This window comes from Oryctolagus cuniculus, chromosome 2 (assembly GCF_964237555.1).
Source record: "Oryctolagus cuniculus chromosome 2, mOryCun1.1, whole genome shotgun sequence".
Classification (NCBI taxonomy): domain Eukaryota; kingdom Metazoa; phylum Chordata; class Mammalia; order Lagomorpha; family Leporidae; genus Oryctolagus; species Oryctolagus cuniculus.
The window spans coordinates 54,636,232-54,663,066 of NC_091433.1; the positions used below are offsets into that span (position 1 = coordinate 54,636,232).

General features: G+C 38.1%; 1 protein-coding gene across 1 annotated transcript in view; it reads left to right on the top strand.

The window, feature by feature from the left end:
• Positions 1-26,835, top strand: part of GALNTL6 (polypeptide N-acetylgalactosaminyltransferase like 6) — a 1,232,148-nt gene that overhangs the window by 477,102 nt on the left and 728,211 nt on the right. Inside the window, exon 4 of the mRNA XM_002709470.4 lies at positions 10,405-10,543. Coding sequence (XP_002709516.1) covers positions 10,405-10,543 — 139 coding nt within the window. The remainder of the gene's footprint in view (positions 1-10,404; positions 10,544-26,835) is intronic.

Genomic DNA, 26,835 nt, shown 5'->3' on the forward strand with positions numbered 1-26,835 from the left:
AGCTGTGCTGATCTGAAGCCAGGAGCCGGAAGCTTCTTTTTGGTCTCCCACATGAGCGTGGGGGCCCAAGGACTTGGGCCATCTTCCACTGCTTTCCCAGGCCACAGCAGAGAGCTGGATTGGAGTTGGAGCAGCAAGAACTTGAACTGGTGCTCATATGGGATGCCAGAACTGCAGGTGGCAGCATTACCGACTACAGCACAGTACTGGTCCCCGATTATATCGTTTTGTTTTGTTTTTTTTTTTTTTTTTTTTGGTAGTCTAACTGGGTTATCTTGTGAACCCTCAAGAAAAGTGTTAAAACTCTGATTTCCTTATGATATTCTTATATGCTAATTGGTAGTAAGAAATATTTTAAATGTTCTACTTATTACTAAAATTTGTTTTCCTCTAACGTAACTTTTATTTCATCTTATGAGATTTCAATCTATGAGGATAAACTTACTAATTAATATCAAAATGATGTGGTAAAAGCCAAGATAATTTTAAGTTCATGAGCTGGAAGCCGCACTGTCTTCCTTTGTGTTGTTATGTTCATCTACCTGTCAATCAGGGGACCCCTCTCCAGGAAGTACCTCCTCTTACCTGGGACGGAGGGGTGATACCACATAAACACATCCGGTTTTCTAAGCACATAAAAAGCTAGGAAGAGTGGGCGCTAACTCTCCTCCTCCTCGTGGACTCAGAACAAGCAGAACAGGGAATGATAATTCCCTTTCTTTGGCCCCATTCTCCCTAAATTAAGCCCTGATGGACCTGGGTATTTTTCTCACTTTCTAAGTAAGGTTTATTACACTGCATGCCATGTTTGGGCCTGTATTTAGAATTCTTCTCTAAGTAAAAGGCAAGAACCTAGAAAATTAATTTAGGCCCTAAACCCAGCCCATAACATCTAGCACAGCCATCCAGGAGACAAATTCATTTTTAACACGCTGTGTGATTAGCTGAGCAAATGTGGTTTACGACGGCAAATGTGCCATTTCAGTTTTCAGAAATATAGAGCTCAAGCGGTTGCAGTTTTGATTTTGATTTTGGTTCAGAAGCAGCTGAGTGCTGGAGGCTCCTGCCTTGGAAACAGCGGTTTCTACAGCTAAAAGGCAAATATTAATGTCTTTTTTATCCCTTATCTTGGTAACTTTGGGCGAGCAGAAGCTAACACTAAATGCTAAAGCTAATAGTATTAGAGAGAAAAAGTGAGAAGAAAAGGGGCCAGTTTACAAGCATTTGCTGATATTTGAATTCTTCCAAGTTGTTTGTGACTTGTTTTTAAGGACAGTGTGTGTATTTGGGAAAATTAAAACTTAGCCTTTATGTCTCAAGGAAGGATTTTACAGTTATCCACAATGTGTTTGCCTCAGGTTTTGGTTTTAAAGTCAGGACTGCTAGAGAAACTTTTTTAAAAAATATATTTATTTATTTCAGAGGTAGAGATACACAGAGAGAGAGAGAGAGAGAGAGAGAGAGGTCTTCCTTCCGTTGGTTCACTCCCCAAATGGCCGTAATGGCCGGAGCTGTGCCAATCCGAAGCCAGGAGCTGGGTGCTTCTTCCTGGTCCCCTATGTGGGTGCAGGGGCCCAAGCACTTGGGCCATCTTCTACTGCCTTCCCAGGCCACAGCAGAGAGCTGGACTGGAAGGGTAGCAGCCGGGACTTAAACCGGCGCCCATATGAGATGCCAGCGCCGCAGGCAGAGGATTAACCCACTGCTCCATAGCCCTGGCCCCTAGAGCAACTTTTAATTTGCGGTTCTATGTGGTACAAACTGGAAAAGACCAGTTTTGCAGCCTAGTGTCCACATGGTCTCAGGAAGTGAGTCCAAATATGGCAGAGGGTCTACTTTCTATGGCAAAGGGGGGACTTAACTGCAAAATGGCAGTCTCCAGTAAAAACACGTGGTTGCCAAGTGGGCAGACACCAGGGGACTTCTGCCCTTACTGGAAGATGGGCAGCAGACTCCACTGCCAAGGTGGCAACCCGTGTGGCTGGCCACATGGTGCATGCCTGGTTATTAGAGTGACTTTTGATTTTTTTTATTTTAGGTTGTTATTTTCTTGGTTGCATGCCAGTGGTGGAATTCATATAATGGAATTCCACTTTTTTTTTTTTTTCTTCATTTAATTTCATGGCTTTCTGCTGGCATTTTTATCCTTTTAGCTTTGCACAGGAACTGTGGGCCTCCAGGGATTCCATTTCCCAGGCATGGCAGTGGCCTGTGGGGGTTCAGTATTCCAGGTGTGGTGGGCCTTTCGAGATTTCATCTCAGACCAGGCAGCATTTTCTTTGTTTTGGTATGGTATTTTGGCTTGACAATGGTTTAAAAAAAATTGGGAACCCCCTCAGTGGACATGGTAAAATAATGGATTCCATTTTGTATACAAATATAGACTCTAAGGTTTCAAAATTAGAGCTAAAGCAATGTATCCAAGTCATGCTTAACAATAATTAAGCTCATGAAGAGCTTAATTGTATGCTAAACCTTTGCCTAAAGGACACTTTCTTCTGTATCCCATTAAACCCAGAATCTGGGTCTCCCCTACAAAAGTTCAAGTTTTTAAAAAAGAGGTAGATTACCTGGGATATATTCTAACCCCAGGAAAGTGTGCTCTTTCAGTCAACAGAAAGGAACTCTTTTACGTATAGGGTCACCACAGACAAAAAAAAAAAAAAAAAAAAATCAGCTAAGGATATTTCTGCAAATTTGCAAATTGAAGGATTCTGTAGAATATGGATTCCAGGATTTGGGTTAATAGCCAAACCTTTGTATGAAGCTTTAAAAGGCCCTGACACAGATCTACTTTGTTGGACAGAGGAGCCACAAAAGGCATTCGAAAAGATTAATGACCTTTTTACAGAAGCTCCAGCATTAGGAATCCCTAACCTGAGTAAGCCACTCACCTTGTTTATAGCAGAAAACCAGGGGGTTGCTCTAGGAGTACTGACTCAGAAACTGGGACCACTTCCACGTCCAGTAGCCAATTCTAAACAGCTACATTCAGTGGGTACAGGTTTGCCTACATGCCTAATAACTACCCCTGCTACAACACTCTTGGTAGAGAAAGCCACCAAGCTGACTTTAGGCCAGTCATTTGAAGTTCAAAATCCACACCAGGTGTAATGGGTCTTGGAAGTTAATGGACATCAATAGCTAACAGGAGGGTGTCTCACAAAATATTAGGCTCTATTGTTGGATTCACCTGAGATAACTGTTAAAGTGTAACAAGTCCTCAACCCAGCAACTCTGTTGCCACCTGAAGGTATTGCAGAGTTAACTCATTCTTGTGTAGAAACTATAGAACAGGTGTATTCTAGTAGACCTGATCTGTGAGATGAGCCTTTGGAGAATCCAGATGTTGAGTGTTTTACTGATGGCAGTAGTTACATGAAGGAAGGAGTTAGAAAAGGAGGTTATGCCATAGTGGATCTTACCCAGGTACTAGAAGCTCAAGCATTGCCAAGTAATACTTTAGCTCAAAAGGCTGAACTTATTGCATTAACTAGAGAATTACCATTAGGAAATGGTCAATGAGTTAATATATATACAGATTCCAAATATGCTTTCCTTGTGATGTATGAACATGCAGCAATTTGGAAAGAAGGAGGCCTATTAGCTGCAAGTAATTCCCCCATTACATATGGAAAGGAGCTATGAGCTCTACTCCAGGCAGTCCTAGAGGCTTCAGAGGTGGTGGTCATTCACTGTAAGGGACATCAAAAGGAAGACAGCCATGTTAGCAAGGGAAATGCATTAGCAGACAAGGCAGCAGAAAGAGCTGCTGCACAGGAGGTTCTAGGAATGGCTCTAATACCTCAGCCTGTAGCAGTGACTCAAGGGCTTCACTATATTGAGTCTGAGATCAAAGGGGCCCAACAGTGAGGTTAAACTAAAGATGCTAATGGATGGGTGGACTTTAGATTAGAAGGTTGTGCTTCCAGTGACTTCTCAATGGAAAATTATTTAGTAAATACATGATTCTACCCATTTGGGAAGAGGAACCTTAATGCAATTAGTCTCAAGTGTTCAGAGGGAAGGGGCTAAGTGCTGTCATAAGGGAAGTAACTCATTCTTGTTTGCTTTGTTTACAAAATAACCCTAGCACTCATGTAAACCCACCTACTTTTCTGACTGCTATACAAAGAAGAGGAACACACCCAGGTGAAGATTGGCAGATTGACTTTACTAACATACCTCCAATGACTAATTATGAATATCCTCTAGTTTTTGTTGATACTTTCAAAGGATGGATAAAAAGCCTTCCCAATCCAACAAAAAAGACACAGAAGGGTTGCAAAGCGTTGCTTAAGGACATTGTGTCACGTTTTGGACTCCCACTGTCACTCCAGAGTGACAATGGCCTTCATTTTTATCTAAAATAACTCAACAGGTAGCTACTGCTCTAGGAATTTCTTACCATTTCCATGCCTCTTAGAGACCTCAGTCATTGGGTAAAGTTGAAAAGGCTAATCATAGTTGAACAAAAATTCTAGCTAAGCTTTGCCAGGAGACCTCAGAAATGTGGCTGAAACTACTGCCTATTGCCCTTTGCAGGATGAGAAGAGCACCCAAGACTGCCTTAAAGCTTAGTCCATATGAGGCTGTGTGGAAGGCCTTTCCTCTCCTCTGACATCCTCTTTGTGAGATTCAAGATCAGATAAAGTATACTATCAGTTTAAGACAAGTTCAGAAGGCTTTGATGGAGTATGGTAATAAAGTTCTCCCAGTACCAGATCCCAAAGCTCATGTGCAGCCTACTTCCCCAGGAGATTTAGTTTTATTAAAAACTTGGAAGGAAGGATCCCCTTCAGACCAGTTGCAGGCTAAGAAGGGATCTTACAGGTGGTACTGAACAAACCTACCTCAATGAAACTACAGGGCATCAAACACTAGGTACATTTGTCAAGTATTAAACTTCTACCTCTTGAGTCTGCAGGTAAACTTGAAAGATGCATCTGTTTATCCCTGTGAGCCAATCAAGATCTTAAATATCTCTTCAAAAAGTGAAGCTTTTTGCTTTTGTTACAGCAAGACTGCTGAACTTTAAAGAGACATGTGGTATCTAACTCTTCTTTTGATTCTCTCTTGTAGCTGTTATTGGCGGGAAAACTCCTTAGTGGGTTCTTCTATTATAATATCAGAAGATCCCAGTGTACCCCATGAAGCTGATTTTAAAAACCTGACGATTGCTTTTGGCAATCTGGCTTACTCTTGAGTTCAGCTTTTACAGCAAGTACTTATATCTGTGGACATTCTATCCGAAGTATTTATGGACAGTGGACAGGCCTTGCAATATATATATTAATAGAAAAAGGAGGAACATGTGCAGTGATTGATGGAATCTGCCACCTTTACTCAAACAGTAGTATGTTTACTGAAAAAGGACATTAAAAATCTCTATGACCAGGCTAAATGGTTTTATAATCTGCATAAGATAGCATATTACCAGCCACTATATGAGATTCTGTAAAATATGTTCTTTCCATCTTAAAGGGCACTCGATTAGCAATTTGTTTTCTTCCAGTTTTGCTGATTGATAAACTTGTGTATTTCAAGATCCAACAACTTCTAAAAGTAACGATGATCATGTTGGGGCATAGCCATTGGCACTGAAAATTCTCTAGCTCATGAAATGGAGTCATTAGATGAGATGGGAAGGGATTTTCAGACCCGAGACAGGCAAAGTATGTGCCCCGATCAGGAAGAAGTAGCCATAGAAGATATAATGAGTCTAAATACTTCAGTACCCCCTTAAGAATAAGAGTCAGAAATCTCTGAGGCGCGATTATGTGGTAAAGCTTAGATACATAATTTTAAGTTCATGAGCTAGAAGCCATACCATTTTCACTTTCTGTTCTCATGTTCATCTACCTGTCAATCAGGGGACCCCTCGCCAGGAAGAACCTCCTCTTACCTGGGACGTGGGGTTAGTACTACCTAAGCACTTCTGTTTTTTTAAGTGCATAAAAATCTAGGATCTAACTCTCTCCTCCAGATGGAATCAGAACAAGCATAAGAGTGTATGATAATTCCCTTTCTTTGGCCCCATTCTCCCTAAATTAAGCCCTGATGGACCTGGGTATTTTTCTCACTTTCTAAGTAAAGTTTATCACACTGCATGCCATGTTTGGGCCTGTATTTAGAATTCTTCTCTAAGTAAAAGGCAAGAACCTAGAAAATTAATTTAGGCCCTAAACCCAGTCCATAACAAAAATAGTAGATTTCCAAATTCCTGTTTGTATATGTTCATTTAAACCAATTCCTTCTCACATAAAGTCTTTCAAATCCTAGAATTTGAAAACAGTCTAAACTCTCTATTTTCCTTCATGTATGAATTTTAATCTCATTGGTCCTAATTGATGTTTTCAACCACACAAAGTTCCTCGGCTTGCCACAATTCTGAAACTCATAGTTTGTTCAATTCCACAAATGTGTGTTTTTTTTTTTTCTCATGATAGCTCTTTTATAAATTCATACTCTACCTTTCTAATCATAGTATGTTTCTAGCAGTTTCAGTCTTGGGGTCATACTATACAAATTTTCAATTTCCCTACCCAGTGGTGCATATGGCATACAATCAATAAACATAACAAAAGCTGATAGTCATGCCAATCTACAAGACTGCTATACTAACTAAAATGTCATTGTATTTTGGGTATAAATACCAGGTGCACTATGAGAAAAGTAACAAATTCTATATTAAATATTACTATGTGTCTTGAACATATATACACAATGTGGAAGACAAATTTTAAAAACAAATTTTCTTACTGCTTTTATATTTGGATATTTAATTTTTATGTGTTGATTATTTAGAATATATCACCTATACCTCTCATACTGTTTAATATAACAAATAATACAGTGTTTCTCAGTTTAGGGAAAGAACTCTAGTTTGAATTTACAGTTGTTAACCTCATGTGCTATAATAAATTTATAAAAAGGTAAATTGCAATGCCTACTGAGTAATAACCACTATAAAGACCTTTGAATATTATATTTTCAACACTAAATCATTTGTTGTTATTTGCAGTTTTTGTTTTATTTTCAGGTTTTTTGGAAAAGTCAAACCATGTGAAATGTTTTAGACCCTGAGGCTGTATGTATTAAAACTTAAACTGAGTTGGTGGCATTTGCAGTAAAAGCAGTTGGTTTCAATCAAGTACATGAACAGAAAATTTAAAACACTATTTCCACAAATGCTATGAAAATTTTCTAGTATACTGTAATTAGTGACTCAAAAGATGTGTTTTTTAACTTTAGAGAATCCCTCATTCATTTGAAAAGCCTGTCTCAGGAGATTTACATGTGAACACAAAAGTACTGTGTAAAGAAAGTGAATTTCCCCTTGATTGACAGGTGTTTTAATGAATATATAGCTTTATAATTTTATGTTTATACTCTTAAAAGTAACTGAGTCTAAAAGCTCAGAATTAAAAACATGTCTACCAAAATTATTGAAAGGAAGCCTCAGGTGTAGGTATGTGTTTCATTTAGGGCATGCAAATTAAAAACTAAAATTTATATAAGATAGTCTAAACAATTTTCTTGTTAATATGATTTATGAAGTGGCTTATAAATTTAGTTAACACCAGAGACTGGCTAAGGTCAAAAGAACTTATTTAGTTAATTTGGTCATTTATGAGAAATTGATGTCTTTTAAAAAATCCTCTTAGTTCAAAGACTAATAGCTAATTTTGGAAATGCTAGTGAAAATATTATTCTATTTTGTTTACATGTATTAACTTGGGTAGAACAATGTTTATTTCATACTGCAAATGTGATGAGTCAAAAACATATATATGGGCCAGCACTGTGGAGCAGTAGGTTAATCTTTTGTTTGCAGTGCTGGCATCCCATATGGGTACCGGTTCTAGTCCTGGCTGCCCCTCTTCCTATACAGATCTCTGCTATGGCCTGGTAAAGCAACAGAAGATGGCCCAAGTGCTTAGGGCCCTGCACCCACAGGGGAGACCCGGAAAAGCTCCAGGTTTCAGATAAGCCCAACTCCGGCCATTGCGACCACTTGGGGAGGAACTAGCAGATGGATGATCTTTCTCTTTCTCTCTCTTACTGTCAGTAATTCTACCTCTCAAATAAGTAAATATATATATATATGTGTGTGTGTGTGTGTGTGTATAAATTTAATACAATGCTTTGTACATGGTGGATTCTCAACATTTTCTGTTTTATGAATGAAATTTCTCACTGACTTATTGTCCATTTAAGTTGAAAATAGTGACATTTTCTCCTAAGGCATCAAGCAGTGAAACCAGCAGGACTGAATATTTGCTTTTTTTCCTACAGTTAGAGTGACTTTCAATTTCCTTTTTGAAAACATGTAATTTCTTAGTCCTTCACTGACATTGGCTGTCAGCTGTACTGAAATTAATGATATTAGGAGAGAAGCAAGAAGCTTAAAAAAAAGTGTGTTTACTCTTTTTTGGGAATCACTAATAAGCAAACTAAATTTTGCAACAAAAAACTGAACTTTATCAATCAAAATGCTCAAATCAATGGTTAATAAGGTGAAAAATATAAAATTCTCTTGACTATGAAAAATCATTTTATAAATTTAAATATTTTACTAATGATAAACAGCCTTTTCTTAAAGGCAATATGAGGATTCTTTCTTACCATAACTTAAATGCATGCACTCTGACATACAAGCACATACACATACTTAAAATACATATCCAGTACTGAGATTGAATTTACAGTATTTAGCAGTTATTACAATTCTAGAGTAAATGCACATTGAACTAATGTTACTTATTATTAGTGATAGGATCAGATAAAAACTTATGAGTTGCTCCTGAGCAAAAAGAAAAGCAAATGCACATGTAAAATAAAATGATTTGTGTATCCTTAAAAATAGTAGAAATTTTAAAAATTATTTAAATTAATGAATTCAAACTGATTAATATTAATTAATGAATTAAACTGATTAATAACTGAAGATAAAGCTCAATAACTTTTTGTACACCATTTTAAAAAGTATGACAGAACACAGGATACCATGCATAATAAAAAGAAGACAAGATATACCTGGAAAAAGTAAAAGAAAATGTTTAGAAACAAAAGAAATGTATCTAAGAAACGAATACTGAAAAAGTAGTCAATATACCTAAAAAGAATTTATATACTTAAAATTCTCTAATAAAGTCAAAGTAATCTCAAAAAAATCCAGACGGACCATGTTGTTAAATAGTTCACATAAAAAATGATAAAATTGATGCTGAAAAGAATATGATAAATAGCTTCCCCAGTTTTTTTTTGCAGTTAGTTTTGCAAATATAAGAAGTGACATAATAGCAGAATGTCATGAAAATATCTAAATACGCACACACAAGGAAATCTTCATAAATTTGCATGTAGAGTTTAAAGTTTGACTGTCAAAATATTCACATCAAAATAAAAACTATATTTACCTTACTTCCCACACTAAAACAAATTCTGAGTTTTCAAACTTTGTAATGGATAAAACAGAATTCAATTTAGTAAAACTGAATTCATTAACAAATATTAAAAATAATATTGGAGTTTGTACATGCAAACCTACAAAAGGAAAATAATTTGGAAGGTAAAAAAGTAAAACACAATCTTCATTAGATTGTAAAATTAAATAGAAAATACTTGCAACATATGTAATTCACAAAGATTTGATATACATAATATATAAAAAGCTCTATAAATTGTTTTTCATGGCTACTGAAAATAATATAATGTGAGAATGTACATGATAAAAGTGTTAGAAATTAAAATATAAGTAATCAATAAAATGCAAATTGAAGTGTGTATTTTTATTATGTCATTTTGCTAATAAATTTGGAAATATTATTTGTTTCTGAGGATATGTGAAACTATTATACTCACTTTGAAGAAGCTGCAACAATTCTTTACCTAGTAATTTATATTTTCCATTCTAAAAATTCATTACTAGAGGATAAGCAAATGTGCTCATTGTAGCATCATTTAAAATGGCAAATTAAGGAAAATTAGAAATAACATGTAAGTGTACTTTCTATAATATGGTATAAATTTGAATATATAAACTAACATCAACTATTAGAAGTAAGTGCAAGGATATACAATTTGGAAAATCAAGGTCAAAGCAATATTTAGAATGGAATCTCATACAGATGTTAGGAAGCATACATTGGAAATCTTTCCAATAGTTCTTTCTGGACGGCAAAATAATTTTACTTCTGTCTTGTGTTCTTTTTTAATATTTAATTTCCTTCCCAAAGTATTATAATCATAAAGTAAAATAATGAAACCTTGCTAGTGGCATCTTCTGAGGAACATAGCAATTTGTGACTAAACAAACACACATTGAATTCTTAGTTATGTGTTCTAGAAGATGAAATGGTTTCTGTGTAGTTGATCTCTCATTTTGTTTTCTTATACTAGGGAAAGGTGAACATGGGAAACCTTACCCCCTCACTGAAGAGGACCACGATGACTCAGCTTACAAAGAAAATGGTTTCAATATTTTCGTCAGCAACAATATTGCTCTAGAGAGATCTCTGCCAGATATTCGCCATGCTAAGTGAGTATCAGCATATTGGGTATGAAGAATGGATTTTTTATTTGTTTTTGATGATTTTTGTTTACTTTTAATGTATCATTGTTAAATAGGTAACCCAAAATTTTATCTTAATAATTTTAATAAGAACATATTTCGTAATCTTGAATGTTTGATTCAAATTAGAAAAAATCTTTAAATCTCAAAAGAATATTGACTTTCTAAAATTAAATATACTTTCCATTAATTGTATTTTCTTCATCTAAAATAAAATATTTCAAGAAAAATCTGTACCTTTTTATTTTGATCACATAAATTATGAGATGAGCATTCTCCTGTAATTATTAATGCGGCTAGAACACTCTACTTATGTTTACCCTTTTTGGACTTCATTCTCACCCCAGCTATAGTAGTGCCATTGTTGTTACTTTTCCATAAAGAATACCTAAAATGAATATATCCATAATTCAAAGGTAATTATTATTTATTCAATGTTGCATCATTTCATGAACTGCTTGTGGTTTGTCAATTGACAACAAGTTCAGTTTTATTGAATCACAGGTAAACATTGGAATTTAGACAAAAACAAAAATCATCCTACACAAAGTTACTTGCAGTCCACCTCCTCTTCAATCATCCTCATCACCTTCCATTTATTCATCTGCATCAGTCTCTACTATGGCTCATTGTACATTTTGACCAAATTTCTTACAGTTTTCAAAATAGCATAAACAATTCCAAAAGGATGCTAAATATTGGAGTGTGATCAAATTTAAAATGTGATGTTACCATGCATATCTGACAAATCTATCCAACTGTACTAGTACATTTAACCCAAACTATCCCTCAATCTCCCTTTGAAAACACTTTTGAGATGAAAAAGAAGAGAAGAAAGAGAATAAAATCATAACAATGAATGCAATAAGGATTGGGAAGCTAAATTACCCAGTAATGTAAAGTAAAAAAAAAAAAAACTCCTTTGTGCAAAAGTGATTAGCGCTTTAGAAAAAAAATCAGAAAATTCTATTTTGGAGGATTTTTTTCTTATTGCCATATTATGTCTTTATAAACTTATTTTAAAATATAAAAGGGGGCAGGTGCAGCGGCTCAATAGGCTAATCCTCCGCCTTGCACACCGGCACACGGGGCTCTAGTCCCGGTCGGTACGCCAGATTCTGTCCCAGTTGCCCCCTTCCAGGCTAGTGCAGTGGAGGATGGCCCAAGTCCTTGGGCCCTGCACCCCATGGGTGTGGGGAGCAACTCGGACTATACTGTAACTGGAATTAGGACTTATTCTGTGCATCTACTCTCCCACAATATGGCGCTGGGAGAGGAGAAAACAGCTTCTACACAGCTGCCTCCAGTTCAGCCAATAAACTGTAGGACTTGCTCCTGATTGGAGAGCAGCGTGCTCGGCATGTGGGCAGCCGAGTTGGGATTGGTGGAAGAGGACTATAAAGGAGGAGAGAGACGGCATGCACCAGGAACATCTAAGGGGAACATCTATCTGAAGGAACACCTGTGCAGCCCCCGAGAGAGCCGGCCGGCGGTGTGCCGCTCCCCTGCGGAAGTGGGGAATGTGGCAGGGGGAACCGCCCTTCCACGGAGGTGGAAGGGACAGTAGCCAACCCGGGAAGAACCAGCAGCAAACCCAGGGAGGGCCGAGCAGACAAAAGAACAGCGCAGGGTCCTGTGTCGTTCCTCCACGAAGAGGGGGAGCGACATAATGGTGCCGTGACTCGGATATGAAGCCTAGGCAGGGTTTAGTGTCGTTCCTCCATGAAGAGGGGGAGCGACAATGGGAGACCAGGAGAAGCACCTGGCTCCTGGCTTCTGATCAGCGTGATGCGCCAGCCGCAGCAGCCATTGGAGGGTGAACCAACGGCAAAGGAAGACCTTTCTCTCTGTCTCTCTCTCTCTCACTGTCCACTCTGCCTGTCAAAAAAAAATATATAAAAAGGACACTGGTTTTCTCCCCAGGTGTTATGTGAATTTACATTTACCAGTGTAGTTAAGTAGAGGACTAATTTTCATTATATATATTGTTCATTATTTTTAAAGACCCTTTTATCCTTAACACTTCTACCTTCCCTAAAAATAATTCTAAAACATTTGACGTCCATGGCTTGCACTGGTATACTTGGAATGTGCTTTTGTGAGTTTGAATTTTTATGTATCTATTTCTCTCAGCATGTATGCAAACTTTCTTCACATCCATCACTATGTATTAATATTATTAAAGTTGAGATCAGCTGCATCATGATCTATTTTCTGTCCTTCTGATGGTTTTTCTGATTACCTTCCTTCTTTTCTAGTTACATTGGAGAGATGTTAAATATAATGAGATCAAATGGGCTCTTTAAAATTTAAATTACAGATACATGATTAAATTTTATGAGAAAATTTTGAGTTCATTAGAAAAAAATGTTGAATTATTCTGAGATTTAGAAAATATTATTAATTTTAACTTTTTTTAAAGATTTATTTATTTATTTGAAAGTCAGAGTTTCAGAGGCAGAGACAGAAAGAGAGGTCTCCTATCCACTGGTTAACTTCCCAAATGGCTGCAATGGCCAAAGCTGGGCAGATCCAAATCCAGGAGCCTGGAAATTCCTCCATCTCTCACGTGGTTCAGGGGCCCAAGGATTTGGGCCATCTTATACTGCTTTGCTAGGCCACAGCAGAGAGTTGGATTGGAAGTAGAGCAGTGGGGACTTGAACCGGCACCCATATGGGATGCTGGCACTGTAGGCGGTCACATCACTGGCTGCAAATATTAATTTTAATGTTGTGTTAAAAAATATGATTGAAGAGCTATGACTCTTATTGCTAGAATTGAGTCACAGAAACATTTGAGATGAACAAAAATGTGCAAAGATAATTTTTTTATTGCTCATTTTCAAGATTACATAATTTTTTTTTTTTTTTTATTTTTGACAGGCAGAGTGGACAGTGAGAGAGAGAGACAGAGAGAGAAAGGTCTTCCTTTGCCGTTGGTTCACCCTCCAATGGCCGCCGCTGCAGCCGGCGCACTGCGCTGATCCGATGGCAGGAGCCAGGAGCCAGGTGCTTTTCCTGGTCTCCCATGGGGTGCAGGGCCCAAGCACCTGGGCCATCCTCCACTGCACTCCCTGGCCATAGCAGAGAGCTGGCCTGGAAGAGGGGCAACCGGGACAGAATCCGGCGCCCCAACCGGGACTAGAACCCGGTGTGCCGGCGCCGCAAGGTGGAGGATTAGCCTATTGAGCCACGGCGCCGGCTAAGATTACATAAAAATTTGTGTGGAGCTTAGTGGTTTCCTATTGTTACCGGAGAACTGCAGGGTTCTTGTCTTTGCACAAGAAAGAATTCAGGCATGAGACAGAGAGTAAGTGGAAAGCAAACAGCAAGGTTTATTAGGGCAGTAACATTGTAAGAATGGATGGGCACCTCTCTAGACAGAACCTGAGAGAGAGTGCCCAGTTGCTCAGACTAGGGGAGAATGAGGTTACATGGTTGAGTGAAGAGAATACACCTGGCTAGGCCAGGTGGGCAGCTCAGCAGAGAGAGAGAGACTGATGGCTGAGTGCAGTCCAGTTGAGGCCGGGGTTTTTAAGGGGATGGGTCTTGCCTCCCCACCTCTGCTCCTCCTGGAACAAAGGACTTTTTGGATGTAAATACGAAAAATTCCTATCTGAGTTTTCCCCCTGAAGTTATCAGGCAGGAGGAAGCCTGGCTGGTGCCACCCCGGTTAGAGGAAGGATGAGCAAGACTCGCCTGCAGATACTGGGCTGCACCTGGAAGATTATTAGGCAGAAGGGGCGGGGACCCCCACCTGGCAGGTTATCCGGTAGAAGGGGCAGGGATGGATGCAGATACTGGGCTGCCCCTGGAAGGTTATCGGGATGACTTTGAGATGCATACGCTGCACATAGATGTCTCCTTAGGCCTTTGTCACACACACATAAGCTCATATCTGACTTCCTACCTAACACTATCATATTTATAATGATGTAAATTGATGAAGCTGATTAAATACTTGCTTTCTTTTTATTTATTTATTTATTTTTTTGACAGGCAGAGTGGACAGTGAGAGAGAGAGACAGAGAGAAAGGTCTTCCTTTTGCCATTGGTTCACCCTCCGATGGCCGCCGTGGCTGGTGCGCTGCGGCCGGTGCACTGCGCTGATCCGATGGCAGGAGCCAGGTACTTCTCCTGGTCTCCCATGGGGTGCAGGGCCCAAGCACTTGGGCCATCCTCCACTGCACTCCCTGGCCACAGCAGAGAGCTGGCCTGGAAGAGGGGCAACCAGGACAGAATCCGGCGCCCCGACCGGGACTAGAACCCGGTGTGCTGGTGCTGTAAGGCGGAGGATTAGTCTAGTGAGCCGCAGCACCGGCAAATACTTGCTTTCAATAAGTTTACAAGAGTATCTAGAAGCAGAATAAACTAAGACAACTGTTCATACAATTCAGTCAGTTTTGCATATTGACACAAAGGAGAGAATGTATCATTTGCCTCAAAAGTTATTCCAAGGAGGGTGTGTCTAAATATGACTTAAAAAAAAGATAAAGTGGTTAAAGTTTGCAACACTGCTCTGCTCCGGGAAGATGAGGTCCTGATTTGGAGAGGCCACAGAAAAACTGCAGAGCCAAGCACGGATGCAGGCCTCTTCATTCTCAGGGCAGTGAGCTAGCACACACAAAGAATAATCCACCTTTACCCTCATGACAGCCAGCAAGGATACACAGAAGTTCTGCAGCCAAGATCTTATATATGCCTACAGACAATAGTGGAAGGCAGCCAAACAGTTTATAAAAGAAAATAGTTTATAAAACAAAACAAACAAACAAAAAGAAAAAACAGCTTCTGGGCTTGTTGACTAGAAGCATTATGAGCTGCTGTGCCAGGAGGTACTGAGGACAGCAAGGGAGCCTGACGGACTTCATATTCCCAAAAAAATAAGCAACAAATTGGAGGGAGAAATGATTAAGAACAACAGACAACAGAACAAAACAATCTTTCAAAATTGTTAAGTGCGTACCCTTCAATTATTTTTCAAGGGCTGACTACCCACAAGAGTATAGACATTAGTACAAAAATGTTTCTGAAAGTCATTACAAAACCTCCATGAAATAACAACATGTACACACACACACACACCTACACACACACCATCTTTTGACTAAAGCCTGAAAGATAAGAGATTTTATCTTTATAACCGAAAGATGTATGTCCTGTTGAAATGAAAATCCTCCTAGGAGAGATAACACTTTACGAATTGGCAGACGTTTAGCCTTTGGAATGAGTGACAGATCATAAAGTAGGTTCTTTGAAAGGTGTAATGATGACAAGCACAAAGGCATTGGGGCTAACAGAGTGGCAATGTGAAAGGTGTGCAAAATCCTCCCCCACCCCCAAGAACTTCTAAAAATAACCTGGCTGCTTCAAAATCATGTCTACTAAATTTCAACGTGTATGTTTTGTAATCTTAAAACGAGAATAAAATAAATAAAGGTGTTAAGAAATAGACTCACAAATTCAATTCTTTAAAGAAGAAAAATGAAGATTTGATGTAATGTTGTGTGTCACTCTCACTAACAATGCAGTAGTAATTGTAAGTTTTCTCCTTCAGTTTGCTCTCACCTTCAGAAGTTTACTGGAATGATCAAGGTTATGATTCATGTATAATATGAGAAAGAATGTGAATCAGTGAGAAATTATCACATTTGGAAGACAGTCCTGGACCTTCTTTTCTGAACAAACCAACCATTTAGCTGTTTTACTTTTTAAAATAAACTATTGTTAGGGTAAATCATTGGAGGTTAGATTGTGATGACAAACGCTGTCAATAATGTGGCTGTGGTCCAAGGATACTGGTAAACTCATGCTCATCCAACATTCAAAAAAAAAAAAAAAAAAAGAACATACATCATCAATTCCCTTCAACCTAATCAAAAATCAAAACTGATAGAAAACAATGAACCTGTAGCTGAATTATTTAAAATTTAAAAAATATATTTTATGAACAGTCTTGATTTTAATATTTAAAAATGCACATTTTAAAGCTACTATCTTCACTCTCAAATAATCATTTTGTTATGGGAAAAGGGGTGACAGAAAAATTATTATTACCTCAGTTCTTTGTCTCACATGGAAGAAGAATTTCCAAGCAAACAGCAGAGATATTTAAAAAGATTTATTAGAGTCAAAGACCTCCAGCCAGAGTAGCATGGAGGGGGGCTTCCAAGAGAGAAATGAACACCAAAGAACCTTGGGGAACTGGGATTTTTAAAGTACAATTTTGAAGGAAAAAAAAAAGAAGAGCTCCTTGCTATTCTCATGGTAAATTTAGAGATTCTGAAGGAAGGAGAGCAGCCTATTTGTTCTTCCTAAAGATATGTTTTTGGGGAAGGGAGCAAATATTTTACACCCCAAATTCCACTGGGACCCCACTGACTACCTATTGACCTGTCTGACTCCTCGCACTTGTACGGATAATCTTACTTGCTTTTATTAAAAAAGTTCTCAATGAACATTGTTTTATTGATTTATAGTGGCTCAACTGCTTGTGCTCTTGTCAGTTCCAGGCTCCTGGCTTCAACCTGGTTGAGCCTGGCTGTTGTGGGCATTTCAGGAGTGAAGCAGCAGTGAAAGATATCTCCCAATGCCCTGTTTTTCAGATAAAATGAAATAAATAAATATCTTAAAACATATGTTTATCATAATTAGAACTCTAGTGAGTATTTGTCGGTAAGTATAATTCTGTCTGATTTGCTCAAGTCCTTTGCCAGCTGTTTATTAAATATATGAATAAAAGGCACTTGGGTGAGTTTTTAAAGCTAAATCATCCAGAGATTAAATTTTAATATGACAACATAAGGTGCTCCACTGAAAATGATAAAGCTGGTGAATATTATTATTTTTTTTTTTATTGTTAATTTTAAGCCATTGGAAACAATCCCTAGGGCCAGGAGAAAATGAAAAATCTATCCTAGAAAAAATTATAAAAATTTGATAAGAAAGGAAATAATCGGTACCTGAGGAAGACGACTCCATCCTCCTTCCCTCCCAGCTCAGTAAATCAGAGGCTCTTTCCTGAGACTGCTGGAGAGCCCAGAGCCCTCTTAGGGCCATGCTCCAATTAGAGAAACTTCTTCCTGGGAGGATCAGGACTTCAGCATATGCCATCGTTCCTGCTCCTTCTCAGTGAAACAATGTGTCTGGCCCAGGACAGTAGACGGGTGAAGGGGTCTATTTTTCCTCTAAGCCACCACTCCTGGAAAAGATTCTACCTTGGGTGTGGCACGCTGAGACTAGCCAGGCCCTCATCACCTTGTCCCCATCTGCGACATTGTGTGAGTGAAGCAAAGAGAGAGGACTTGGAGCTGTCCTCCCTTTCCCTGAGCACCCAGCTGCTACTGCAAGTGGTCACTCAAGAATCTTGGCATTGTCCCCACCTTCCTCTCCAGAGCCCCGCTTCAGAGATTTTGCCTGAGGGAGAAGCAAGCCATGACTCAGACAGCATCTAATGTCTTCTTACAGGAACTGACTTCTTTGTATCACAACACAGAGAAGTTCAGATCTAAAGAACAGTAAAGGTAGTGATGAGAAGTAGCCTGACTGTGATTATGAGGTTTAGCAATACTAGTGCAGAATATAGGCAAGCTTTTTGTAGGAGAAAACTAAAGAATGAGAAATCTGAGAGTTCTCTCCGGGGTTCAGAACAAATATAAAGGGACCTCAGAAACTATTTCCCCACAGGAGTCAGTATTTGAATGAATTAGAACAATTTATATTCCAGGGCATTGTGAAAAATAATAAGGAATCAACCAGCCATTAATGGATACAACAGCTGGGTGTGTCTAGAAAAGGAGAAAGAAAACCAACCAATAAGACTTCATCTCAGGATTATGTTGCAAATACCCAAAGCCGCGCCTCCCTAGGGCACATGTGAGAGGCTTAGTAATGTGACTGAAAGAAATGATTCTCTAAAAACTAGGTAAGTGAGAATAACAAATCACAGTAGGGGACTGAAGAAACAATACTCAGAATTACTGCAATGCATTATTATCTACAATGTGCAACTTCAACAAAATAATTATGAGGAACGGTAAAGAGACAGTAAATTATGACCCATACAATTAGAAAAAAAAAAGCAGGCAAGGAAAATTGTCTATGAGACCAGAGATGGCATTCAACAGAATAAAAATGGGCTTAGTTATGTATGTCTATAAAAATAAAGTAAAAATAAATATAAAATTAAAATAATTAAAAACAAAGTATAAATATAGTATATATTATCTATGATATATATAAATTGGTTTCATATTAAAATATATAAAACTAAACACCATAATATGTTCACAAAAGTAAAATGTAATTAAGAAAGATATGGCAATGATTGATCATACAGGGGATATTACAAAAGAGATAGAAATTATAATTATAATATAAATTATAGAAAAGAACCAAATGGAAATTCTGGAGTTAAAAACTACCTTAACAAAAATTAAAAATTCTTACAAAAGCTCAACAAGAGATTGAAACTAATGAAAAAAAATATAAAAATTGAAGATACATTAATAGACATGATGTAATCTGAAGACTAGAAAGAAAAGAAGAAAAATAAACACTAACTTCAGACACATTTAAGACACCATCAAGTTTACCAGCAAGTATGCAAGTTTTCCTGAATGACAGGAGAGAGTAAATAGCAAAGAAATAATGGCAGAAAACTTCTCACACTTATCGAAAATACATACACAAAAGATCCTTGAAATTGAAGCACTCACTAAAAATTGCTAAAAGTGTAAGGTTAAAAAAAATCATTGAAGAAATTAAAATTCCACATTATAATATATTCAATTAATACAAAAGAATAACAGAGGAACCAAATGGATATGAGACAAAAACATAAATGGTAGTCATAAATCTATATCAATAATAATGGTAAGTGTATTAAACAATGCAATCAAAAGGCACATATTGAAAGAATTGAGAAAAATATGCCCACAGCAGTAGTTGTCTTTAGCAGACACGTTTCAAAGATACAAATAGATTGAAAATAAAGAAAGAAAAATGTATATCATATAAACAGCAACCTAACAAACCTGTAATGGCTACACTAATATCAGATAAAATACATTGTACAAGAAAAATATTTCTAGAGTCAATGAGGAATATTTCATAATAAAAAGAACAAGTAATCAGAAAGATGTAACAATAGTAAACATATGTACCAAATTAAAAATTACTAAAGTATTTGAATCAGAACTGACAAAATGGTCCGGCACCACGGCTCACTAGGCTAATCCTCAACCTAGCGGCACCGGCACACCGGGTTCTAGTCCTGGTCAGGGCACCGGATTCTGAACCGGTTGCCCCTCTTGCAGGCCAGCTCTATGCTGTGGCCCGGGAAGGCAGTGGAGGATGGCCCAAGTTCTTGGGCCCTGCACCCCATGAGAGACCAGGAGAAGCACCTGGCTCCTGCCATCAGATCAGCGTGGTGCACTGGCCGCAGTGCGCCAGCCATGCAGCCATTGGAGGGTGAACCAACGGCAAACGTGGCGGCCATTGGAAGGTGAACCAATAGCAAAAGGAAGACCTTTCTCTCTGTCTCTCTCTCTCACTATCCACTCTGCCTGTCAAAAAAAATACCTGACAAAATGAAGCAGGAAGTAGATGACTGAATATGCACATGTAGTTGGAGGTGCTGGTGTTTTGAAGCAGCAGGTTAAGTCACCACCTAAGATGCCAGCATTGCATGTGGGAGTCAGATTGGGTTCCAGCTACTCTACTTTTGATCCAGCTCCATGCTAACGTACCTGAGAAAGCAATGGAAAGATGGTCCAAGTACTTAAGCCCTGCCATAATGTTGGAGACCTGGATAGACTTCCACGCTCTTGGCTTCAGTCTGGCCCAGCCCTGCCATTGCCACCATTTGGTGAGTGAGCCAGCACTTAGAAGATGCCTTTTGGAAAGGTAACTAACTAATCCACTTTCAGTAGTGGAAAGAATAATTACAATATCAAGAAGAATATAGAAGACTTGAATAGTCAGAGAAACCAAAAAGACCTAACAAATTGTAGAACACTCTACCAACCGACCAATGCAATATGACAGCATTTTAACTATTCTGCCCAAGTGCAGAGAGAACAATCTTCAGGATAGGCAACAAGACAGGCAAACCAAAGCAAACAAACCCTTTAGTAAGTTCAAATGGATAGAAATAATGTAAAGTACAGTCTCTGGAAACAATGAAACGATATTGGGAATCAACATAACTAAAAACTTGGAAAACCACAGAAACATGTCGAAACTAGCACATTATCAATCAACAAGTTAATGAGAATATAAATCAGAAAGACTTCAAGATAAATGAAAATGAATACAACATACCAAAACTTAAGAGATGTAACTGAAACAATGATTGGACAAAAATTTATAACAGCTGTAAGATTCTATATTCAAAAAGAATATTCTTAATTCAAACTAAAAAAAATCAAACAAAATAATTAAGATTAGAGTGTAACGTGTGAAATAGAAAGCAATAAAATCAGTAAGATCTAAGTCTAGTTCTTTAGAAAGATCAACAAAATTGAAAACCCTTCAAGCTAGATTGACCTGAGAAATAGGAAGGCTTAGATAACTAGAATTAGAAGTAAAAGAGGGAAAATTCCTGTTGATCTTACAGAAATGAAAAGGGTCACAAGGAATTACTATTAATAATTGTAGAGTATCAAATTATGTAAGTTATATGAACTATAAACTTTTCTTAAGGGGCCAGCACTGAGGCATAGCAAGTAGAGCCGCCACCTGTGGTGCTGGCATCCCATATGGGTGCCTGTTCAAGTCCCGACTGCTCCATTTCCGATCTTGTTCTCTGCTATGGCCTGGGAAAGCAATGGAAGATGGCCCAAGTCCTTGGGCTTCTGCACCTGTGTGGGAGGGCCAGAAGAAGCTCCTGGCTCCTGGCTTTGGAGCTGCGCAACTCTGGCCATTGCAGCCAACTGGGGAGTGAACCAGTGGATGGAAGACCGCCCCCCTCCCCCAACTCTCTGCCTTTCTCTGTGTATCTCTGACTTGCAAATATTCTTTGTGGGTTTTTTTTTTTTTTTTCAGGCAGAGTTAGAGAGAGAGAGAAAGGTCTTCCTTTTTCCATTGGTTCATCCCCCAAGTGGCCACCACGGCTGGCCCATTGTGGCGGGTGCACTGCGCCAATCTGAAGCCAGGAGCCAGGTGCTTCTCCTGCTCTCCCATGCGGGTGCAGGGCCCAAGCACTTGGGCCATCCTCCACTGCCCTTCCGAGCCACAGCAGAGAGCTGGACTGGAAGAGGAGCAACCCGTTCAGAATCTGGCACCCCAACCAGGGCTAGAACCCAGGGTGCTGGCGCCGCAGGTCGGGGATTAGCCTAGTGAGGTGTGGCACCGGCCGAACAAATAAATATTCTTTAAAAAAATTCTTAAAAGACACAAGTATCTAAAATTGACCCAAGAAGATGTAGAAAAACTGAATAAAACTGTAACCAAGTGAAAAGACTGAACTGATATAAAAAAATTACCCAAAGGAAAAGCTCATGTCCAGATAACTTTACCAGCAAGTTGTACCAACTATTTATAGAAAAAAATCAATACTAATTCTTTACAAAATCATTCCAGGTATAGAAGGCAGGGTGTTAATCTAATCTGGTTGAAATAGCAAAACATTATATCCTGGGCAGTTTAACAGAAATTTCTTTTCTCCCATTTCTGGAAACCAGAAGTCTAAGGTCAAAGTGGAAGCAGGATTTCTGCGTAATGACGGCTCTCTTACTGGCTTACAGATGCAACTGATTGTGGTGCTCTCACATGCCAGAGCAGGTGTGGTAGGGGGAGAGTCATCTAGTGTCTCTTCTTATAGGCCAGTAGTCCTGCTGGATCAGGGAACCACTTATTTAACCTTAATTACATCTTACTAGAAATATTGTCCTTTTGGAAGTTAGGATTTCAACAGATGAATATTTTGGAACAACATTTTGGGGACATATCAAGGGGAAGAATTTCCCAATTAATCATATTACTCTGATACCAGACCCAGACAAATTCATCTAAAACGGCAAACTGCCAGTTCCTTTTCAGACTATGTATGTAAAAATTCTCACCAAAAAAGTAAACCAAACATTCAGTAGATGAGCAAATAGTGATCCTTAAAAGCTAAGGCAGGGGCCAGCGCTGTGGCTCACTTAGTTAATCCTCTGCCTGCGGCACTGGCATCCCATATGGGCGCCAGGTTCTAGTCCCGGTTGCTCCTCTTCCAGTCCAGGTCTCTGCTGTGGCCTGAGAAGGCAGTGGAGGATGGCCCAAGTGCTTGGGCTGCTGCACCTGCATGAGAGACCAGGACAAAGTACCTGGCTCCTGGCTTCAGCTCAGTGTAGTGCCGGCCATAGCAGCCATTGGGGGGTGAACCAATGGAAGGAAGACCTTTCTCCCCTCTCTCTCTCTATCCGTCAAAAAAAAAAAAAAAAAAAAAAAAAAAAAAAAAACCTAAGGGAAGGGCAGGGATTTTGCCTAGTTAAGATATCAGAGTCCCATTTTGGAGTTCCAGTTCCTGACTCCTGCTTCCTGTAATACAGACCATGGGAGGCAGTCGTGATGGATAGAATGATTTAGTTTCATCCAACTTGTGAGAGACCTGCAGTGATTTCTTGGCTCCCAGACTCAGCCCGGCCTGGTTCACCACTGGAGATGGGAACCAGGAAATGGAATTTCTCTCTGCCTTCATTATGTCTCTTTCTCTCTCCACTTTCTCGTTTTCCACCTGTCAAATAAATACTAATGTATACGAACTAAGGCAGAATATTATACACACACACCCATGAAATTCTTAAAAGATATCCCATGGCACTGAAAACTAGTAGCTGGGAAACACTGACACCATTCTGCATATTCTGATCTCTGCCAGTCTCCAGTCTCTTCCTTTGCTCCCCTGTGCTGACTATGTTTCTGTCACTGGATACGTACACAGCCTCGTTAACCTGGCAAACTCTTTGCTACTTGGTACAGACAAAATATCATTCACTAAAGAGTTAATCAGATTACTACTTAAGATATTAATTTAATAAGTTCCTGTATAATAAGTGATGGAATAAATAAATAAATGGATAAGTGAATTGAAAACTAAATAGAGATGACCCCTATACACATTCAGCCCTGCTCACATATACTTGGTAGCCCATACTAATTTTTCAGACCTGTCAAAGGCAAAATAAATTGCTAGTTATCACTGCTTTATCAAACCCAACTGACAGGGCAAGATGAGAATAGAAAAACTGTGTGACTAAAACCAGCCATTGAAAATTGAATATGCTGACATTAAAACAATTACTATGTAAATTGGCACTTGGAAATGACTTACACAGATATGCTCTGTAATGTGCTTGTCACTAGCCAGCTGCCAAGTTGACATTTTATTCTGTTACTATTGAGAATAGCAGAGAGACCTTTAGCTGAACCAAAATGGCTTTGCAAGAAATCATGCAATGACAAAAGGTTAAAAGAAAATAAAGACATTTCCTCACCTTTTTGGACACTTACGATCATAATAAAAACATGGTTTTGCTATCTATAATATTATTGGCTATTCTGATAATATTGCATAGGAAGTCTTCTGAATTTCATGGAATTCAAATACTTTTAAACTGTCTTCCATGAGGAAAGTCACTTTACAAGGCTCTTGATAGGCAAAGAGGCAATAAATTAACAACTTAATTAATTTGGAATCTAAGTTGCTGACTCTGTTACTTCTAAATGCCTCTAAAATACTATTTTTTCTCTGGTCATGAGCTCAAACATATTTTCATATTTTGAATTGGTTTTTCTCCCACATGAACCTTAATGAAACTGACTGGAACTGAGTTGACACTTTCTTTATCACTATTTCAGGGAATTATATTGATTATTTAAAAATAATACAACATCACAAATATTTAGAATGTGGACCCTAACAGAATCCCAGAGGAATGTCTGTACATATCTGTGAACTTAAAACAAATTTGTAAAGTAATATAATTGAAAGATGTTTATTTTGTTGAAAAAATTTTAAATCAAGGAGCAGGTTTTTTTCATATTACACATTTTCCACCACCTTTTTAAAGACCCAGGATATTTGCTCAGGGGACTGGCTGTCACCATTCCACTCAGATTGCTTTAATTTGGCTATTTTAGATAGCTCATATAAATGGAATCATCATATTGACCTTTTTGAAAATGGCTTAATTTATGCACTGTAATTTTCCAAGACTCATCTATATTGTTACATGTATCAGGTTGCATAGTATTTTATTGTATTTATTTTGCACATTTCTTCATTTATTCAGTTGCCAACAGATCTTTTTCTACACCTTTGCTATAATATCTGAGATCCTGATTTTAATTCCATTGACAAATACACAGGACTGAAATTACTGGATTGTTCTATTTTAAATTTATGAAAATTGCTTATTTTCCAAAGTGACTCATTTCCATAGTGACAAGTTAATACCATTTTTATTCCCAACAACAATGTGCAAGGGTTCCTATTTCTACACATCCTTACTAACATTTCTAACTTTATTTTTATTTATTTGTTTATGATAGTCATCTGATGTGGCAGGTGAAATATTTATTTATTTATTTTTCTTAACAGACAGACAGGCAGAGTTTGACAGTGAGAGAGACAGAGAGAAAGGCCTTCCTTCCGTTGGTTCACCACCCAAATGGTCGATACGGCCTGCGCTGCGCTGATGCGAAGCCAGGAGCCAGGTGCTTCCTCTTAGTCTCCCATGTGGGTACAAGGCCCAAGCACTTGGGCCATCCTTCACTGCCTTCCCGGGCCACAGCAGAGAGCTGGACTGGAAGAGGAGCAACTGGGACAGAATCTGGCACCCCAACTGGGATTAGAACCTGGGGTGCTGGCACTGCAGGCGAAGGATTAGCCTAGTGAGCCAGCCCCGTCAGGTGAAATCTTATCATACTTCTTATTTGAATTTTCAGATTAAGACAACCCTGTCTGATACATTTACATTCTTAATCTATTTTGAGTTAATTTATTTTTATGCTGTAAGAGATGAGTAAAACTTCATACCTGTGCTTGTGATTGTCAAATATTCCCTGCACCATTTGTTAATGAAATTATGCATTCTCCTTTGTGAATTCTTGGCACTTTTATCAAAAATCAGTTGATATTACATGAGTGAATTCATTTCTGGGCTCTTTACTATGTCCTATTGGTCTACATGCCTTTTTTATTCCAATACCATGCCATTTTGATCAGTATGGTTTGGTAATATATTTTGAGATTACAAAATGTAATGACTTTTACTCTGTTTTCCTTTTTCAAGGTTGATTTGGTTATTTGTGGTCATTTGTCTTTCCATATGAATCTTAAATTTTTTTTCTATTTCTGAAAAATTATTTTTGGGATTTTGATACAAATAGCATTCAATATAGAGATTATTTTGGTTATGATGGATATGTTAATAGTGTGAAATCTTCCAGTCCATGAGAACAGGATAATTGTCATTCATTTGAGTCTTATTTAATTTTTAATCAATATTTTGTTGTTTCTGATATACAAATCTTTACCTCCTTAGTTAAGTTTATTCCTAAGTATTTCATTGTATTTTGTGCTATTTTAAACGACATTGTTTTCCTCATTTCATTTTGATATAGTATGATTACAATCACAACTGATTTTTGTATGTGGATTTTGTTTCCTTCAACTTTGCTAAATTCATTTTAATCAGCTTTCAGTTTTAATGAGCTTTTTAATGTTGACTTTAGGATTTTCCATATGTAAATCTTATATCATCTGTAAATAAGATGATTTTCTTTCCAATTTGGATGCCTTTTCATACCAAATCTCTCTGGTTAGCGTTGAAAGTACTGTTGAATAAAAGTACCAAGAATGGGAATCCTTGCTTTCTTCTGGGTTCTAAAAGAAAAGATTTCAGATTTTCATCATTAAGTATGACATTAGCTGTGGGCTTTTCATATATGTTTTTCATTATATTGAGATAATTCCCTTCTGTTTCTAGTTTCTGATTTTTTTAGTGAAAATGTGCTTTTTCTGCATTTACTAAGATGTTCAAGAGATTTTTATCATTTATTCATTAAAGTGATATGTCAGACTAATTGATTTCCATACATTGAACCATTTTTACATCTCAAGGATAAATCCCATTTGGTTATAGTGTATGCTATTGGAGTTGGTTTGCTTGTATTTTGTTGAAGATTCTTGCATCCAAGTTCATAAGGGATATAAGTCTGCAGTTTTCTTTCCTTGCAGTGTCTTTGTGGTATCAGGACCTCATAAAATA